Here is a 17,349-nt window from a genome sequence, read left to right as displayed (position 1 = left end):
TAAGTCTGGTTGACTCGCTTCCCAAGCACGCCTCCGGTCTGTGCTCTTCTCTCCTTTTCCACGTTACCAGACCATCCCGAGTTCCTCATCCCTCACCTGGACGTTGCAGTGATGTTTCTCCAAGCCGTTCCCCACCACAGGTGTTCAGGATTATCCGTGAAAAATTTGAATCATTTCGTCTCATCCCTTGTGTAAAAGCCCCTGGGGACCTCACACGGCACTTAGAACACAATCCGAACTCCTCCTCTGGGCTGGGAGGCCCCCTCCACAATCTGGCACCTGCCTCCCTTTCTGATCGGTTCCGGCCTCTACCCGCCCTGCTGTGCTCCAGCCTAACGCCCCTCCAGCAGGTAACAGCAGCTCCTCCCCGGAGTGGTGACACCAACTCTTCCCCCTGCCTGGAACCTTCCGCCTCCAGGCCTTTATGGTCCTTCTGGTCCTTCTCTACCATCTAACCCTGCTCCCTCTTGCTCCTGGTCCGTTGCACTACCTGACCTTTTCTTATATGTTTACTGGCTCATTTATCCTTTGACCATCTCATGCCACTAGAATGCAGGCTGCAGACTTGGAGCGTCTGCTCACTTTTGAATCCCCAGCACCTCGAGCAGCATCTCATATATGGCTCTCAGCCAATGCCCGTCGAGTGAATGTCTGTTGGCAAATAACCCAAAGTTTATGTCTGACCAACACTGGGAAAGCAGGGCCATCTTTGTGGATAAGAGATGTCACACCCCCTCAGGACACTAATGTCTTTCTCTTTACTTGGTTCAGGAAGTCAAATGTGTTTCAGGCATTTTTTTTTAGCATAAAACTAAGTGTATATGTTACAAATAGGGAATTTCATTTCACTGTACTTGGAAATTAATCAACAGTTTGCACATATTTTATAATCTGTGCAAAGAACTTATTTATTAAGTCTCTGTCATATAAACTCTCTTCACTTGTAGGTGTTACATTACTGAGCCTTTGAACTGGAAGACAAAATAATTTCCAAGGGGTAAATATATAGGAAAGATTCTCTGTGAAGCATTATGGATATTAACCGTAATATTTCATGCCAAGTTACTGCCCGCCCCACCCCTTCGTAGGTGGGTTTGAGGCTTTTTGGTGAAGGCTGTTATTTTATCTTCATAAATGCTTTCTTTGAAGTGAAAAACATACTTACCTATCTTCTTGGGAGATGCTGGAAATGTAGCTCATTAACCAAACTTTCTGCAAGAAAAAAATTATGTCTCAGTGACTTATTAAGATGCTTAATTACACTATTTGAGCTTCAGGATCCATCTTTCATGACTGGAAACAAGGAACATAAGTTTTTAACCAGGATCTAATGACCTCATCTGTTAGGTGGACATGATAATACGATCCGTGTTCTAGAGCTGTTGGGAGGATTCAATGAGGTAACGTGTAGAGAGCATCACACGGTGCCTGGCACTCAGTAGCTCTAAATAAACGTTATCGACATTGGTGTTAGTACCACAGTGAGCTACAGGATTAGTATCTGGTGTTATTCCCACTCTTCAGATGGCCGCAGGGCAGTTCACCCGGAGATGTTACGTGTAACCGCCCATCGATTGCTGATGAACCACACTTGAAAGATCAGAGGCTCTTGACCGTGTGGCAGGGAGGTGTCCAATGAACAGATTTGCTCTGGGACCCTGGGGAGTCACTTTGCTTGACTGTATGTTTTTTCATCTGCAAATACGGAAACTAATGTTGTTTTACGCATCCAGACTTAGCTGTGCTCAATCACATGTCAGACGATTGGCTGGCTATTGGCTGGGCGCCTTGGCTCTCCTGGGCATGGCTTTTCCTCATCTGGTAGGCTGGCTCGGGCTCGTTCATCTGGTGGTTGCAAGGTTTCAAGAACATGAGAGTGGAAGCTACTGGGCTGCTTGAGCCCTGGGCTTGGACCTTCATAATGCCGCTTCACCTATCTGTTCGTTAAGTCACAGCTAGCCCAGGGCAGGAAAACAGGTCCCCACAATAGACAAGTTTATCAGTAGGCAAAAGTCTCTTAATGGGAGGAACAAAGGACAGTGGTAATTTTTTGCCATGTAGCACCATTTATTAATAATAAAGTGATATCCCTTACTAGCAAGACTTATTACTGAATATGATATAAACATAGGAAGCAAAAATCAGTACTAAAGGACTGTCTTTCCCCCGATGCTTATTTTGCCAGAATTTTGTGCGCTGGATGAACGGCAGCTGCATAGAATGCCCCCCTCAGAAGGGCGAGGAAGAAGAACTTGTCATCATCAGCTTTTACAGTGACATTTCGCAGGACCCTCAGATAATTGAGCAAGCCGTTATGATCCCCCAAAATGTCCACAGGATTCTGGTCAACCTTATGAAGTACCTGCAAAAATGGAAGCGGTATCGACCGCTCTGGAAATTGGACAAAGCCATCGTGATGGAGAGATTTGCCGCCAAGAAACCTCCCTGCGTGGCTTATGATGAGAAGCTGCAGTTCTATACCAGGATCGCCTCTGAAGTGATGCGCCACCCTCTGATCAAGGATGAGCACTGCGTCCGGCTCCAGCTGGGCCCCCTGGCGCACACAGTCCAGGAAAGCGCCAGGTCCTGGGTGTTTTCCCTGGGGAGACTCCTCAACGAGTCGGCCAAAGAGGAGCTGCATAACCTGCATGAAGAGATGGAGGTAGTGGGCCACTGGGCTTCATTAAAACCCCTTTCCATGATCGTCAGGGGCTTCATTCGGTGCTGGGTTTTGTTCCCCCCTGGGTTTATTTAGCAGAACTTTTCTTTTTACAGTTCTTGGCCAAAAACCTGAAGAAGAGCCCCAGTACCCTTGAAGATCTCAAGTTTGTCCTTGCAACCATCGCAGAAATTAGAAGTAAATCCTTAGTCATGGAGCTAAGGTACCGGGATGTGCAGGAGCGGTACCGCACCATGATGATGTACAACTTCTTTGTAAGCCAGCTCTTTTTCTTGAGCATTTTACAGTTGGGTTGAATTCTAAGACCCTTTTCAGAAATCCTTCTGAAATGGACTGCCATGGATTTGTTTATGATTTTAAGTAATAAAATGTGAAAGTAAAGCAACCCCATGGTTATTTAAAATACTAAAAACTTAGGGGTTATTGCTTGATCTTGCATGGCTCAAATAGTATTTTTTTTTTTATTTAAAAATTTTTTTTTGTAGACCAGTCTGTATCTGCACCTCATTTTGGTTTGATTTTCCCTCTTTTCTTTCTTCCTTTCTTTTTTTGATGCTAATTTTCTTTAATAAATAGAAGGCTATTGCAAAATGATAAAGGGAGAAATGGATCGGGGAGAGGAATAAGACATAAAAGAAACTGGTGGCAGATAATACTTCAATTACCTTTACTTAGGGCTGTTAAATGTGGGTTTTAAGGACCTCTAGAAGTCCGAGGATGAGTTTGAGGGGATCTGGGATCTCCCTGAAAGTGTATGCAAAATTTTGTGTGCTGTGCATCACATAACTCACAAAAAGAATCAACCGGAAAAACAGGCTAGAAGGGAGAAACACGCAGCTGTTACAAGCCGTTAATGTGTATTGCATAAAATGTGCATTTCAGCACTTACATTGCTTGAGGGCTCCCACACCTTCACTGAGCAGGAGCCTTGGCTGAACGCTAGAGATCGTCTCTTCAGAGAAGGGCACAGCCGTGGCGATCATTTTGTAATGTATAGAAATAGCAAATCACGATGTTGTGCACTTGGAACTAATATAGTATCGTAGGTCAGTCATACAGCAAGGAAAAAAAAAAAAAACAAAAAAGAAGAGAAACTGTTCCTTTCCTTAAAAACTATGTGTTTACCCTGTGATACAGTTTATAGAACAAGGGCAGGTTCAATCTTGGATTCTTGCCTGTATTTACATGTTTTCAGAATAATAAACTGGTTTCCTAGCATCCTCCAAAGATGAAAAAAAAAAAGAAAAGAAAGAGAAAAATGCACAGTATGCAAAATTTATATTTTTATAATTAAAATAAAGTCAAAAATTTCATTTTCGTCTTTGGTTTTCTTTATTCTGTTCAGTAAAATTATTTAAACTTCTGTGTCTTAGAACTCCGTTACTGTCTGCTTATCTTGTCTATATCTCTTGGTTTCCTTCAAGTAATTTGTATCCTTATCTTCCTGTTATTTCTGATTGAGTTCTGGACATCGTGTAGGACAAATTGTAGAGAGAATCGGAGGCTTCAGATGATGTTACATTTCATCAGAGGAAATTTGCTTTTGCTTCTGACAGCACAGCTGGGTGTGTTAGCAAGTCAAGATAACTTTATTTTCATCAGAGGTTAAGTTGATTTGAAGCTGGGCTTTACTTTATGAACGGCTTGTCTCTCTAGGTCATTTCTTTCTCTATGTTATCTATTTTTAAAACTTATTTTCTCCTGATTTTATTTTAATTATGAAAATCTAATTTGTATAATTCAACCAGCTTTTTTTTTTGTATTTCCCTCTGTGGGTTCAAATGGCCTAGCATTTGGTTACCAGAAGCAAGAAGTCCCCGGGGCAGTAGCTTTGACCAGAAATTTCAGTTCCAAATTGTTGATCCTTTATTATTTGTTTTGTTTTTTTTTTTTTTTTTTTTTATTAGCCTCCTGATGCCGAGAAAGAACTGGTTGACAAGATTGAGAGCATGTGGTTGAATCTGTTTAATGATTCGGTGAATGTGGAGCACGCGCTGGGGGGCATAAAGAGAACTTTCACGGAGGTACCTTTAAATGTCTCACTTTCTGAGTAAGGGTATTGAAAGACATCCACTGGGCTAAATTTTTTTTTTAATTAAAGTTCAGTCAGTTACAATGTGTCGGTTTCACTGGGCTAAATGAACGCAACTCTGCTTTTCTCAGATCACTCGTGGCGAAATATTAAACTACAGGCAACAGATAGAGGATTTCGCAAAACGTTTTTATCGTCAAGGCCCTGGTTCGGTTGGTGAAGACCTTGATACAGGTAAGACGATACCTGTGGATCTTACTGAGGTATCTGAATATGTTCTGCTTAAGAATTTTATGGGAAGAAAGAGTGGAGCTGTGGTCCTTAACCTTGCCTGTACCCTCTGTTCACCGTGGGGATCTCCAGAAACCACGGCTACCTGGTGGCCAGATCCAAATGCTCTGACTCCACCGTCCTGGACATGAAGAGTTTTAAAAAGCCCCCATGGGGATTCTAACACGCAGCCCAGGTTGAGACCACTTAGAGGAAGAACACGCAAGAGACAGAATTTTCTAGCGGGAGGAGCTCACAGGTGGAACTGGTTGTAGTTAGAATGACAGCGAGACACAAATCTGTTAATTCTGCACTCGTCTTCCCAGCTGGCTTGGCTTCTGTGGATGATACGATAGTTTTCGCACATTGTTCAGGATTTCGTATCCCTTAAAATGGCACGCATTCATTTGTCTACGCGTTTACGTGCTTACCAGGTGTGGAACTCTTAGCCACGTTTGAAAAAGAGGTGATGAAACACGAGAAGAACCGTCAGGAGCTGGCTAATGCGGAGAAGCTTTTCGACCTTCCAATTACAACGCACCCAGAGCTGCTTAAAGTGCAGAAGGAAATGAGCGGCCTGAAGACGATTTACGAGCTCTATGGAGGACTCAAGGTCAGTGTCCCCCCGCAGGCTGGGTCTCACTGAGGGGCGGGCAAGAGCTGATTAAGCCCGGCGGCCTTTGGGGCCACAATGGCAGAGAGCCTGGGGGCGGATTTCCTAGAAAGTTTGGCTCTTGGGACGAGGTAATGGGGCGTGAGTGCTAGTTAATGGGTCCGGGGTTTCCTTTGGGGTGTTGAGGAAGTTCGGGAACTCGACAGGGATGATGGTTTTGCCTCATGTTCGTTGTGAATGTACTGGACGCCACTAAATTGTGCATTTTTAAATGGTGAAAGTGATAAATGCTATGTTTTGTGTATTTTACCACAATAGCGAAAAAGAAGACTCTCTGTTTGGAGGTCCGGGCTTGGTTAAGGTGGGAGGGGAACGGTTTAGTTGGAAGTTGAAATGAAAAGTGGCAAATATTATGTCACTTGGGTGCCCCGTGCAAATTCATTCATTCATTCACTCACTCACTCATTCATTCATTCCTCCACCTGTTCAGTTAGTTCTTTAGAGCCCAGCGTTGTGCTGGTTGGAAAGCAAGGTGCAGAGAGGACACGCATCTTCCATTCGGTCCCTGAAACCCTTAGGAGAGACGGACTGTGTTAGTGTGTTTTCTCCAGAGCAACGGAACCAATAGGAACCGGGGAGATTTACAAGAAGGAATCGGCTCGTGCAGTCTGGGAGGCTGAGAAGTCCCAAGCAGGGCAGCAGGCAAGCTGGAGACCCGGGAGAAGGGACAGTGCTGTTCCAGTGCAAGTCTGAGCTAGGAGGCAGGCGAAGCCCCGTGTCCCAGCCCCGCAGCGGTCTGGCAGAGAGTGAATCCTCTCTTACTCAGCTTTGTTCTCTCCAGGCCTTCAGCGGGTTGGGCGGGGCCCCGCACAGCGGTGAGGGCCCCCTGCTTTACTCAGGCTACGGATGCAAGTGGAGATCTCATCCAGAACATCCTCGCAGACACACCCAGGGTAACGCTGAACCAGGCATCTGGGCAGCCCGTTGCCCAGTCGACATGTAAATCTAACCATCATGCTGGCACACGGACAAATCACCATACTGCTCTGATATGTGATAGAAATAAGGTGGACAGAGCCCAGAGCAGGCAGGAGGTGGCCCAGGGAGGTGGCGTTTGAGCAAGGCTCTGAATCAGGAGCAGGTTTTTTTCCCTGGTGCAGTCGTGGGGTTTAGGGCCCATCCAGCTCATGAGCCTGATCTCATCTTAACTAATTCCACCTGCAAAGACCTTATCTCCAGATGTGGTCACATCCTGAGGTTCTGGGAGGACGTGAATTACGGGGGACACGATTGGGCCTGTTACCCCGGGACTGGGGAGCACAGAGCAGAAGAACGAGGACTGAGCCTGGGGGTGCTCCAACATCAAATACCGTGAGAGGAAGACCCCAAAAGGAAGGGAGAATGAGCAGAGGCCCAGGCAGCAGGAGGACAAAGGGACGATGTCTCGGACGCCACGTAAGGAAGGCGTTTTGAGGGGTTGGGACTGTCAGGTGCATTAAATGCTGCTGAGAGACGGAGTAAGCAGAGGAGCGAGGAGGGACCGGAGATTTCACATCACGGAGGCCATCCACCACCTTGGAAAGAACGTTCTGATGGCCGTGGAAGCCTGATTGGAGTGGGTTCTAGGCATTACCCAAGAGAAAAGAAAGCGTAGCTCCCTGCAAAGACTTCCACCTGAATATTCATAGCAACTTCATTTGTGATCACCCAAGACTGCAAACAACCCAGATGCCCGTCAACAAGTGAGTGGGTAAATGACACTGCGGGCTCGGCAACGAAGAGGACCAACTCTTGGTCCACCCGCCCCGCAACCAGAAAAAAGCAACTCTTTGTGCTGAGATACGAAAGTGTGCTTGCTGTATTATTCCACTTACATAAAATCCCAGAACACGCAGACGAGTTTATAGTGGTCAGCTGATGGAAGGAGAGGGGTGGGAGAGGGCGATGACAGAGAGGAGGAGGAGACCATCGAGGGTGGCGGCGACACGTCGATTGCGGTGGGGTTTCACAGGCGTGCACATGTGCCAAAACTTACCAAACTGCGTGCTCGAACTGTGGACGGTTTGTTGTATACCAGTTAATCCTCCGTAAAGTTCCAGGAAAACAGAACGGGGAGAGAGAAATTAGAGACACCAAGTATAGACGACTTCTCTGATGTTATAAAGGGAAGCAGAGAAATGGGGAATGGTAGGTGCAGGGGACACAGGGTCAGGATGATTCTTTTTTTAAGATGGGAGGAATTACAACATGGGTTTGGATACTGATAGGAATGGCCCAGTAAGGACGAGATTCTGGTGGTAGGAGAGAGAGGGGAGACTTGCTTGAGTGATGTCTGAGCTTGAGAAGGTGGGAAAGGCTGGGATCACAAGTTGTGGTACACACACACACACACACACGAATACTACTCAGCCATAAAAAAGAATGAAATAATGACACTTGCAGTAACATGGATGGACCTAGAAATTATCATATTAAGTGAAGTAATTCAGACAGAGAAAGACAAATATTATATGCTATCAAAATTTATATATGGAATCTCAGAAAATTCAACAAACTAGTGAATATAACAAAAAAGCAGACTCGCAGATATAGAGAATGAACCAGTGGTGACCAGCGGGGAGAGGGCAGGGGGGAGGGGCACGGAGGGGGGAGAGGTCCAGACTGCTGGGTATTACCGGCTATAAGGTAAACTCAAGGTTGTGTTGTACAGCGTGGGGAACATAGCCAATATTTTGTTGTAACTGTGAATGGAACGTAACCTTTAGAAATTGTATAAGAAATTAGAAAATGTATAAAAAATAAATGAAAACTTCTGTTTCTGGTTTCTTACGTCTCCCTTTTCCCTGAAGGAAAGGAAGACATGTTTTTGGATCCCACACATCCTCAGAGACAGCACTGTATTTGCGAGGGCTTAAAAAAGTTGGAATGCTTTTGCTTGTGTTTCAGAGCCTTGGAGTCGATCCTTTGTGAATCGGAGGTGGTTGTGAGGAGATGGGTGATGGTGTTTGGAGAGAAGTGAGTGTGACCAGGGGTTAAGGACTTGCTCTCCTGGTCAAGCCACCTCCAAGTTTCCACGGGCACCTTGCTGAAGGGGTTTTTTCTCACCCATTTCCAGGTTGCAAAGGAGGAGTGGTCTCAGACTCTCTGGATCAACCTGAATGTTCAGTTTCTCCAGGAAGGAATTGAAGGTTTTCTCAAGGCGCTCAGAAAGCTGCCCCGGCAGGTCCGAAACTTATCAGTGGCCTACCATTTGGAAGCCAAAATGAAGGCCTTCAAAGACTCGATTCCTTTACTTCTTGACCTGAAGCACGAGGCTCTGAGAGACAGGTTTGTGGGAGGGGCCTTTACTTTCACATACGTCCTTGCTTAGCTCTGACGATGAAATGAAAGGTTTCAGTAGCAACGCAGGGCTGGGAATACGCGGGGAATGTTTCTGTAATATTGCTTCTATGTAAAGTTTCCATGAGATTACCAGCCACGAGGGTTCTTCTATTTAAAAAAAAAAAAACAAACCTGCCAGGTGTAGCGGCATTTGCAGTTGCTTTATTTGAAGGTTAAAAAAACAAAACAAAACAACAAGGGGTCTAGATCTGCGCCATCCAGTAGAAATATGCGACCCACCTATATAGTTTAAAAATTTCTAGCGGCTGCATTGGAAAAGGAAAAGAAAACAGGTGGAATTCATGGTGACAGTGTATTTCAATCAGCCCATTATCTACGAAACATTATCATTTCAATATTAATCAATATAAAACATTATTCACAAGGTACTTTACATTCTTCTTAAAAAAGTACGTCACACACACACTCAAACCCCTCAAAACCCCAAACCGTTGCAATCTGGCGTGTGTTTTACACTTACGGCACATTTCAGATTGGACTCGCCACATTTCAGATGCCCGGTAGCCACACGGGACCTGCAGCTGCCGTACTGGACGGAGCAGGTCTCGCTCATTTTTAATGGAATAGCCAGTCCTGGGAGGTGGCGTGGAGGACATTCGCCTCCCGTTTGCCTGTGATCCTTTGCCACACGGACAGGGATCGGAAGGGGCCTTGGGAGTTACAGTCTCCCTGACTTGTTTCCCTGTTCCTCCATCACAATTCCCAAAGGGAGGGCAGATCCATTTGGTGGCATCACGGCTTCATTCCACTTAGTGAGAAAGCCACCCCCATTTCAGTTCCCTTCCAATTCTGATGACATCAGCGAGAAAGCCTCTCTCAGGTGCTGGTTTTATCCTTGGCACCTTTCTACACCTGTAATCTTTCAACAAAGTGCCGGCAGCCCTGGGGCCCCGGTGACCTGGGTTCTGAGCCCATCTTGTCTCTGTGGGACCAGGTACCTGGGACACCCAGCTTAACCCCTCCATTCTTCAGCTAGCTCGAAGGTCAGCTGGCTAGAAGGAAGCATCTTCCAGCTAAAGGTCCCTGTTGTATTTATTTTTTATTCACTTTATTTTTTAGTCCCCCTTAGTCATCTTTATTTTTATTTTTTAAATATTTATTTTTCTCTTGAAAATTTTTTTATATAGGGGGAGGGTATATAGCTCAAGTGGTAGAACATGTGCTTAGCATGCACGAGGTCCTGGGTTCAATCCCCAGCGCTTCCTCTAAAAACAAATAAATAGCTAAATAAAACAAATTACACCCCCCACCAAATTTTTAAAATATAATTTCTAAAGGTTATTTTTCACTCATAGTTATTATGAAATATCAGCTGTCTTCTCCATATTGTACAATACATCCTTGTAACCTATAAAAAATTACACCCAGTAGTTCATACCTCCCACTCCTCCTCCTCTACAGTGCTCCCCACCCTGTAACCACTAGTTTGTCCTCTATGTCTGTGAGTCTGCTTCTTTTCTGTTATATTCACTAGTTTGTTGTATTTTTTAGATTCCACATATAAGTGATATTTTAACAATATTTGTCTTTCTCTGTCTGACTTATTTCACTGAGCAAAACACCCTCCAAGTCCATCCGTATTGCTGCGAATGGCAAGATTTCATTCTTTTTATGGCTGAGTAGTACTCCATTTGTGTGTGTGTGTATGTGTGTGTGCGTGTGTGTGTGCAGTGTGCGCACACTGCATCTTCTTTATTTGCCCAGCTGTTGATGGTAGAAGTCCCTGTTTTAGGATCCCAAACTTGGGTCATTTCTCACCATTTCTGTGCTGTCCCCTAGCATCACCTATGCTGTCATTACTTTATATATATTTTCCTGTTGGCTCCTTTCTTTCTTTCTTGAGTGAATGTACTATAAAAAGAAACTTAAACCAACAGCATAAATGGAAACCCAAAAGCTCTTGCTATACATGGAAAATCATTATAAAAACTTTTTTTTAGCTTAAAACTGTTGCCGGAGCCAGGGAGGGGCCTGTGCTGGGAGGCAGGGGAATGGCGGGATGGAGGCGTTAAAGGCCCCGCGGCGCCGGGCTGACACTCTCGCTGGTGTCATCCAGAGGAGTGGGCGGGGGCTGCAGAGGAGTCTGTCTCCCTGGCGACTCTGTCCCTGGACGCTGTGTCACCTGTGGGCCCTGAACCCCTCGCGGGGGTCATGATTCCTGTACTTCATCTCGGCTCTTGGGCTAGACTTGGGACTAGAGAGAGAAGAAAATAGTAGATTCTCCTTTCTGGCCATTTCTGTGTGTGCCCAACAAAACCCAGTGCTTTTGTGCTGACTGCTTGTCTGCTGGGTACCTGGCCTTCTGCTGGTCCGGCGCCACGTTTAGCTGCCTTATGATATTCATTCCTTATCGTGAGTCTTCAGGGGAGGCCAGACTGGGCCGAGAGCAGAGCTGCTTGATGCAGCGTCTGTCCTGATCCTCCTGCCTAAAGGAGCCCCCTTCTTACTTTATCCCTCTGTGGTTTTTTTTCATAGGACTCGGGACAATTTGCGGTTATTTAATTTATAGGTTTGCTTTATCAGTCACTGACTGTCTCCTCAAGTATTTGGTAGTGTTCCCGAGGGCAGGAATCAGGGGCCTTGCCTTTGAGTCACCCTGAACCCCCAGCAGCCAGCTCACTGCCTGCACAGAGTTAGCGCTTGCTAAATATTTATCTGACACACCGGCACTCATAATTTACACGAGGGTCCCAAGCAGGCTGAGCGAGCCAGTGGAGACTGTGACAGAAGCAGTGACTGAAGAATGAAGAGCTGTGTATCTTCTCAGATGGTAGCAGGGACCAGCCATCTAAGAAAATATCTTGCTGGATATTTCCTGGGCTTAATGCTCCAGCCAATGGGATTTTGGAAAACTTTGGAAATATATTTCCTCGTATTTTAGTATCCCGTTATGAGGAGTGTTTATAATGGGATTTGTCCTGGGGGTGGTAGGGAGAATTGTTAAATCCATCACCAAACTCTGTAGACATAAAGATTTTAATGTGGACGCACCTTCAGGCATTGGAAGGAGCTCATGGAGAAAACAGGCGTGGTTTTTGAAATGACCGAGACGTTCACCTTGGAAAACATGTTTGCTATGGAGCTGCACAAACACACGGATGTTCTCAACGAGATCGTCACATCGGCCATCAAGGAGATAGCCATCGAGAAGGTAGGGCTGTTTTTAGTTATGAACCAGGGTAAAAAAAAAAAGAGAGAGAGAGAATTTTGTTCCCCCTTAACAGAGGCACTTAGGACTGAACCCAGGACCTTGTGCACACCAAACCCGCGCTCTACCCCTGAGCCCCCCACCCCGAGAATTTTCTTTTTTTATTCAAAGAGAAAGCCTGTTTGCTCCGGTACCTGTGATGGTTGAGCAATAAAGAATTGGTTGTTCTAGAAATAGAATTTCTGCCTCAGTTAAATGTTTTGGTTGTTCTTAATTATAGTTTCACTTTTGACTTAGTTGTTAAAGAAATAAGGGGTGTTCGTGGTTGAGAAGTGAGAAAATAAACAAATCGCTCGTAATTCCACCCCTGGAAGATAAGTTATTAACATTTTAGTGTATGTCCTTTAACACTTTAAAATGCATATACACATCTGTACGCACATACACATATATCCACACATATATACATACACACAAACGTATAAAATACACACACACAGACACACCCATTCATGAATATTATGCCCACCTACACGCCCACACATATACACATACATGCACACACATAATGTACCCACATACATATCACACACACACATATATGCACATGCACACATATACACATATACACATACAGATATGCACACATAGACACGTATATACACACATACATTTATATACACATACACATAAATAGTGACAGGGTGTTTTTTGAAAATGTAATCAAAACAGGCATATTAACTTGTAAAATTTGATTTTCTTGCTTAACAGTAAACACAGGGCTAGGATCTCATGAATATGCACATTGGAGGCAGATCACAGAATTTAGACCCTGGTTCTGGCGCTCAGTAGCTGAGTGCACTTGGCAAGCTGAGCCCCTCTTTGACCCCCCCTTCCCGCCTCTGTAAGTTGTGGGTAATGATAACCCCTCCCTCACTGGGGTGCTTTGAGGACTAAGGGAGATCATGGCCGGCAGGTCCTTGCCTGGCATATAGCAGTGCTTGGCAAATGATGACTCGTTTTACCAGGACAGAATCTGCTTATTCGGAACACTGACCCAGGACTCCGGGTTGAGGAGCTGATCCGTGGCAAACTCAGGACGTTTGTTGGGTTGTTGGGTTGGTGTTCTGTTTTTTCAGTTCGCGTGCCCGAACCATTCTTTTCATGTTCCCGATCAGGCTGTGAAGGAAATCCTGGACACGTGGGAAAATATGAAATTTACCGTAGTCAAGTATTACAAAGGCACCCAGGAGCGAGGCTACATCTTGGGGTCTGTTGACGACATTATCCAGTGCCTGGATGACAACACTGTCAACCTGCAGAGCATCTCAGGAAGCAGATTTGTGGGGCCTTTTCTGCAGACTGTTCACAAATGGGAAAAAACACTTTCTCTAATAGGGGAGGTCATTGAGGTGAGGAAAAACACACAAAAGATGGAGAAGAACTGGTTCTCAGCGGGAAAGAACCTTCCTCTGAGAATATTTTGTGCTCAGAAAGTCTTTCATACTTTTTCTGTCTTTGATTTATTTGGTGGGGAGGATGGGTGCATGATTAGAGGAGCCAATCTGAGTTTTTATTTCAATGAATTCATGTTTAACTTCCAAGATTTCTAATCAGTGCTTTTTCATATGTCCATATTCTTGTTTAATACTGTTCTGTTCTTGTTGCAAGAATACTCTCACCTCCTGTATCTCATGGAAGAATCTAAACATATTTAAGGCCTTTTTATGATTTCACTCTACTTTTTATTTTCTGAGGCCAGAATTCCACTCCCCACCCTTTTTTGTGTGACTGTCATGGCAGTGAGTTTTTCTCTGTGTGATTTTGGTTTTTTTAAAGTTCATCTTAACATAATTTTTTTTTTTTTCGCCTGTGCTTGCTTCACTGTGATACGTGTTTTTGCAGTTTCTCCAACCTGGCTGTCATGTTGGGCAGCATGTCTTACATTAGGTAGTTTGGGGCTTTCTTCCTTTGTGTCCAGACCTCTGTGAGCAACCCTGGCTCATTCCACCAGTTTTGTGTGGCTGTCTTGTGTCCCTCCCCAGACCCCAGGCAAGTGCCTTGTTCCTGGCCACACCCTGAGCATTGGGTGGGATGATGCCAGGCCTGGTTCACTGGCCAGGAGAGTGGTCCAGGCCTGCACCTCCATCGTGCATGGTCCTCCTTCATGTGCTTTTGTAAGTTTGTTCTTTGTTTCTTATTTTTTTATTAGTGGAAGCCATTAGCTAGGATATAGTACTGCTTGTTTTCTTTGTTAACAACCATTTAAAAAAATTGATGTGAAATTTGCATAACATGAAATTACCTGTTTAAAAGTGCACAGTTCAGTGGCATTTAGCACACTCACAGTGTTGTGCAACCACCACCTCTATCTAGTTCCACAACCTTTTCAGCATCTCAAAAGAAATTCCCGTACCCGTTAAAAGCCAGTTACTTCCTACTTCCCCTCCCTCCAGCCTCTGGCAACCACTAGTCTATTTTCTGTCTCTGAGTTTTCCTCTTTTGGATAGTTCATATAAATGGGATCATGTCATATGTGGCATTTTTATTGACGTATAGTTGGTTTACAATGTTGTATTAGTTTCTTGTGTACAGCACAGTGATTCAGTTATACATTTATATATTCTTTTTCATATTCTTTTTCGTGTTAGGTTATTACAACCTATTGAATATAGTTCCCTGTGGTATCCAGCAGGACCTTCTTATTTATCTATTCTGTGTATAGTAGTTTGTATCTGCTGATTCCCAAACTCCCAATTTATCCCTCCCCCCCTTTCCCCTTTGATCATCATAAGTTTGTTTTCTATGTCTGTGAGTCTGTTCCTGTTTTGTAAATAAGTTCATTTGTGTCATTTTTTAAGATTCCACGTATAAGTGATAGCATGATATTTGTCTTTGGCTGACTTCGCTTAGTATGAAAATCTCTGGGTCCATCCATGTTGCCGCAGTTGGCATTATTTCATTCTTTTTTTTTTTTTTATAGCTGAGTAACTTTCCATTGTATATATACACTACGTTTTCTTTTTCCATTCCTCTGTTGATGGATATTTAGATTACTTCCATGTCTTGGCTTTTGTAAATAGTGCTGCAGTGAACATCAAGGTGCATGTATCTTTTCGAATTGGAGTTTTCTCTGGATATATGCTCAGGAGAGGGATCGCTGGATCCACATGGTAACTCTATTTAGTTTTTTAAGGGGTTTCCATACTGTTTTCCATAGTGGCTGCACCAAATTACATTCCCAACGTGTGGCCTTTTGTGTCTGGCATCTTTCACTCAGCATCTTGTTTTCAAGGTTCATCCATGTTGTAGCCTGTATCAGGGCTTCCCTCCTTTTTAGGGCTGAATCATGTTCTATCATGTGGATGGACCACCCGTTTTGTGCATCCAGTCACCTGTTGATGGACAGTCGGGTTGTTTCCACCTTTTGGTGACTGTGAGCAGTGCTGCTCTGAGCACCTGTGCACAACTGATTTTTGGGTCCCTGTTTTCAGTTCTTTTGGGTCTATGCCTAGGAGTGGAATTGTGGGTCACATGGTATTTGGATCTGTTTTTGCTTGGGTTTCTGCGCAGTCTGACCTTGGTTCCTCTGGGTCACAGGGCTCCAACCCCTGCTTTTATCTAGAAGCTTCCTTCCTGTCCTGGGCTGGTGTGGAGAGTTTTCTTTTGCTTTTAGGTGTGGCTGTGTGTTTTGGAGTGTTTCCCTAGGCCTCCTCCACCATCCCTGTATATTTGGAAAGGAGCGTATGTGCTCTGTCTTGCCTGGAAAGTCTTTTGACCTGAATTGATTTAAATCTGTCCCGTGTTAGGGTGGGGTTTTGCCACACTCACCTTGAGATAACTGGTGACCTGTGTTGACCATAACATTGTGCTTTGACAGATTTGGATGCTGGTTCAGAGAAAATGGATGTATCTGGAGAGTATCTTTATTGGTGGAGACATCAGATCGCAACTTCCAGATGAGGCGAAGAAGTTTGACAACATTGACAGAGTATTTAAAAGGGCAAGTGACTGGCTTCTACTTTAGTCCTGGAAGAAGGGCGCTGATTTGACACACTTTTACTTGCGTATTTGTATGTAGTGTTTCGCCTGATGGCAGCTTCTGAATTTTTCTATCATTATATACGACCTGAATCTGTTCAGTAAAAATTTCCCTTTGATCTTAAGCCACTGGCATATGGCACTGAAACTTTTAAATATTTATTTTATATTATAAAAATAGTATTTGTTTAAAAAGCTTGGCAAAAAGTAGAAAAGCAGGAAAAAAATGTATCTACCATAGTTCCATCACCTTTAATATGTCATTCATTTCTATTATGTTTTTTTCTATGTATGTGGGTTTAAAAACAATTGTAATGATATTTTGCATAATTTCATCGTATAATTTTCTCTTAATATTGGGAGAAACATAGTTCACATTATGAAACCATCTGATGAAATATTTTAATGCCTTTGTATAATGTTCCAGTGAGCGGCTTGACATAGTGTAGTGGATTATTGTCTAGTAACTGGACATCTTGTTTGAAGGGAAGTTCTTTGCTTTCATAATTAATTTGCAGGTTTGTGCCTAAAGCTTTTTCTGTATTTAGGATGAATATCTTATGATAGATTGTTAGAAAGTGAATTACCCATGAAAGACTATGCTCATTTTAAAGTCCTTTCCAGAAAGGGTTGTACCAGTGGTCGCGGCTGCTAATGATTGGGGGGGCCGGGATTTTAACGCAGCCCACCTGACCTCAAAACCTGGGGGCTCTGCTGCTCAGTGATGCTGTTGTGTTTTTCAGTCACAGGCAGCCATTTCATGTTTGCGTCCCCTTTATCCACTAGAGCTTATGTTTTTTTTTCTTACCCATCCACATAAGCTTTTTTTTAAATGTAAAAAATTACAGAACAGATACCTATTCAGTATAGGATTTAGATATTATAAAAAAGCAAAAAAAAAAAAAAAGGCAGAAAAAAGAAAAGAAAAAAATGCCCATACTCCCAGTGCCCAAGATAACATTTAATAGTTCAGCATGTATCTTTCCAGAATTTGTTTATTCCTATGTAAACGTATCTATAAATATATAATTATTCTTTGAAATTGGATCGTTCTTACCAATATGATCTCTTAAAAATTTAACATCCTTGTCATATATTTTAATAAATAAACATCTAAATCGTCACAGTGAATTATTGACCTAACTCCCTCTTGTTAAACATTT

The 17,349-nt window shown here is 43.7% G+C and overlaps 1 protein-coding gene across 1 annotated transcript in view; it reads left to right on the top strand.

Annotated features, from left to right (window-relative positions):
* Positions 1 to 17,349, top strand: part of DNAH10 (dynein axonemal heavy chain 10) — a 120,609-nt gene that overhangs the window by 33,595 nt on the left and 69,665 nt on the right. The window contains exons 20-28 of the mRNA XM_032471301.1: positions 2,186 to 2,662; positions 2,776 to 2,934; positions 4,588 to 4,704; positions 4,844 to 4,946; positions 5,417 to 5,595; positions 8,711 to 8,922; positions 11,995 to 12,148; positions 13,324 to 13,557; positions 16,026 to 16,148. Of these exons, the coding sequence (XP_032327192.1) occupies positions 2,186 to 2,662; positions 2,776 to 2,934; positions 4,588 to 4,704; positions 4,844 to 4,946; positions 5,417 to 5,595; positions 8,711 to 8,922; positions 11,995 to 12,148; positions 13,324 to 13,557; positions 16,026 to 16,148 (1,758 nt within the window). The remainder of the gene's footprint in view (positions 1 to 2,185; positions 2,663 to 2,775; positions 2,935 to 4,587; positions 4,705 to 4,843; positions 4,947 to 5,416; positions 5,596 to 8,710; positions 8,923 to 11,994; positions 12,149 to 13,323; positions 13,558 to 16,025; positions 16,149 to 17,349) is intronic.

The sequence above is a fragment of the Camelus ferus genome, chromosome 32 (assembly GCF_009834535.1).
Source record: "Camelus ferus isolate YT-003-E chromosome 32, BCGSAC_Cfer_1.0, whole genome shotgun sequence".
NCBI classification, from domain to species: Eukaryota; Metazoa; Chordata; class Mammalia; order Artiodactyla; family Camelidae; genus Camelus; species Camelus ferus.
The sequence above is the reverse complement of the archived record's forward strand: the minus strand, read 5'-3'. Positions and strand labels throughout refer to the sequence as shown.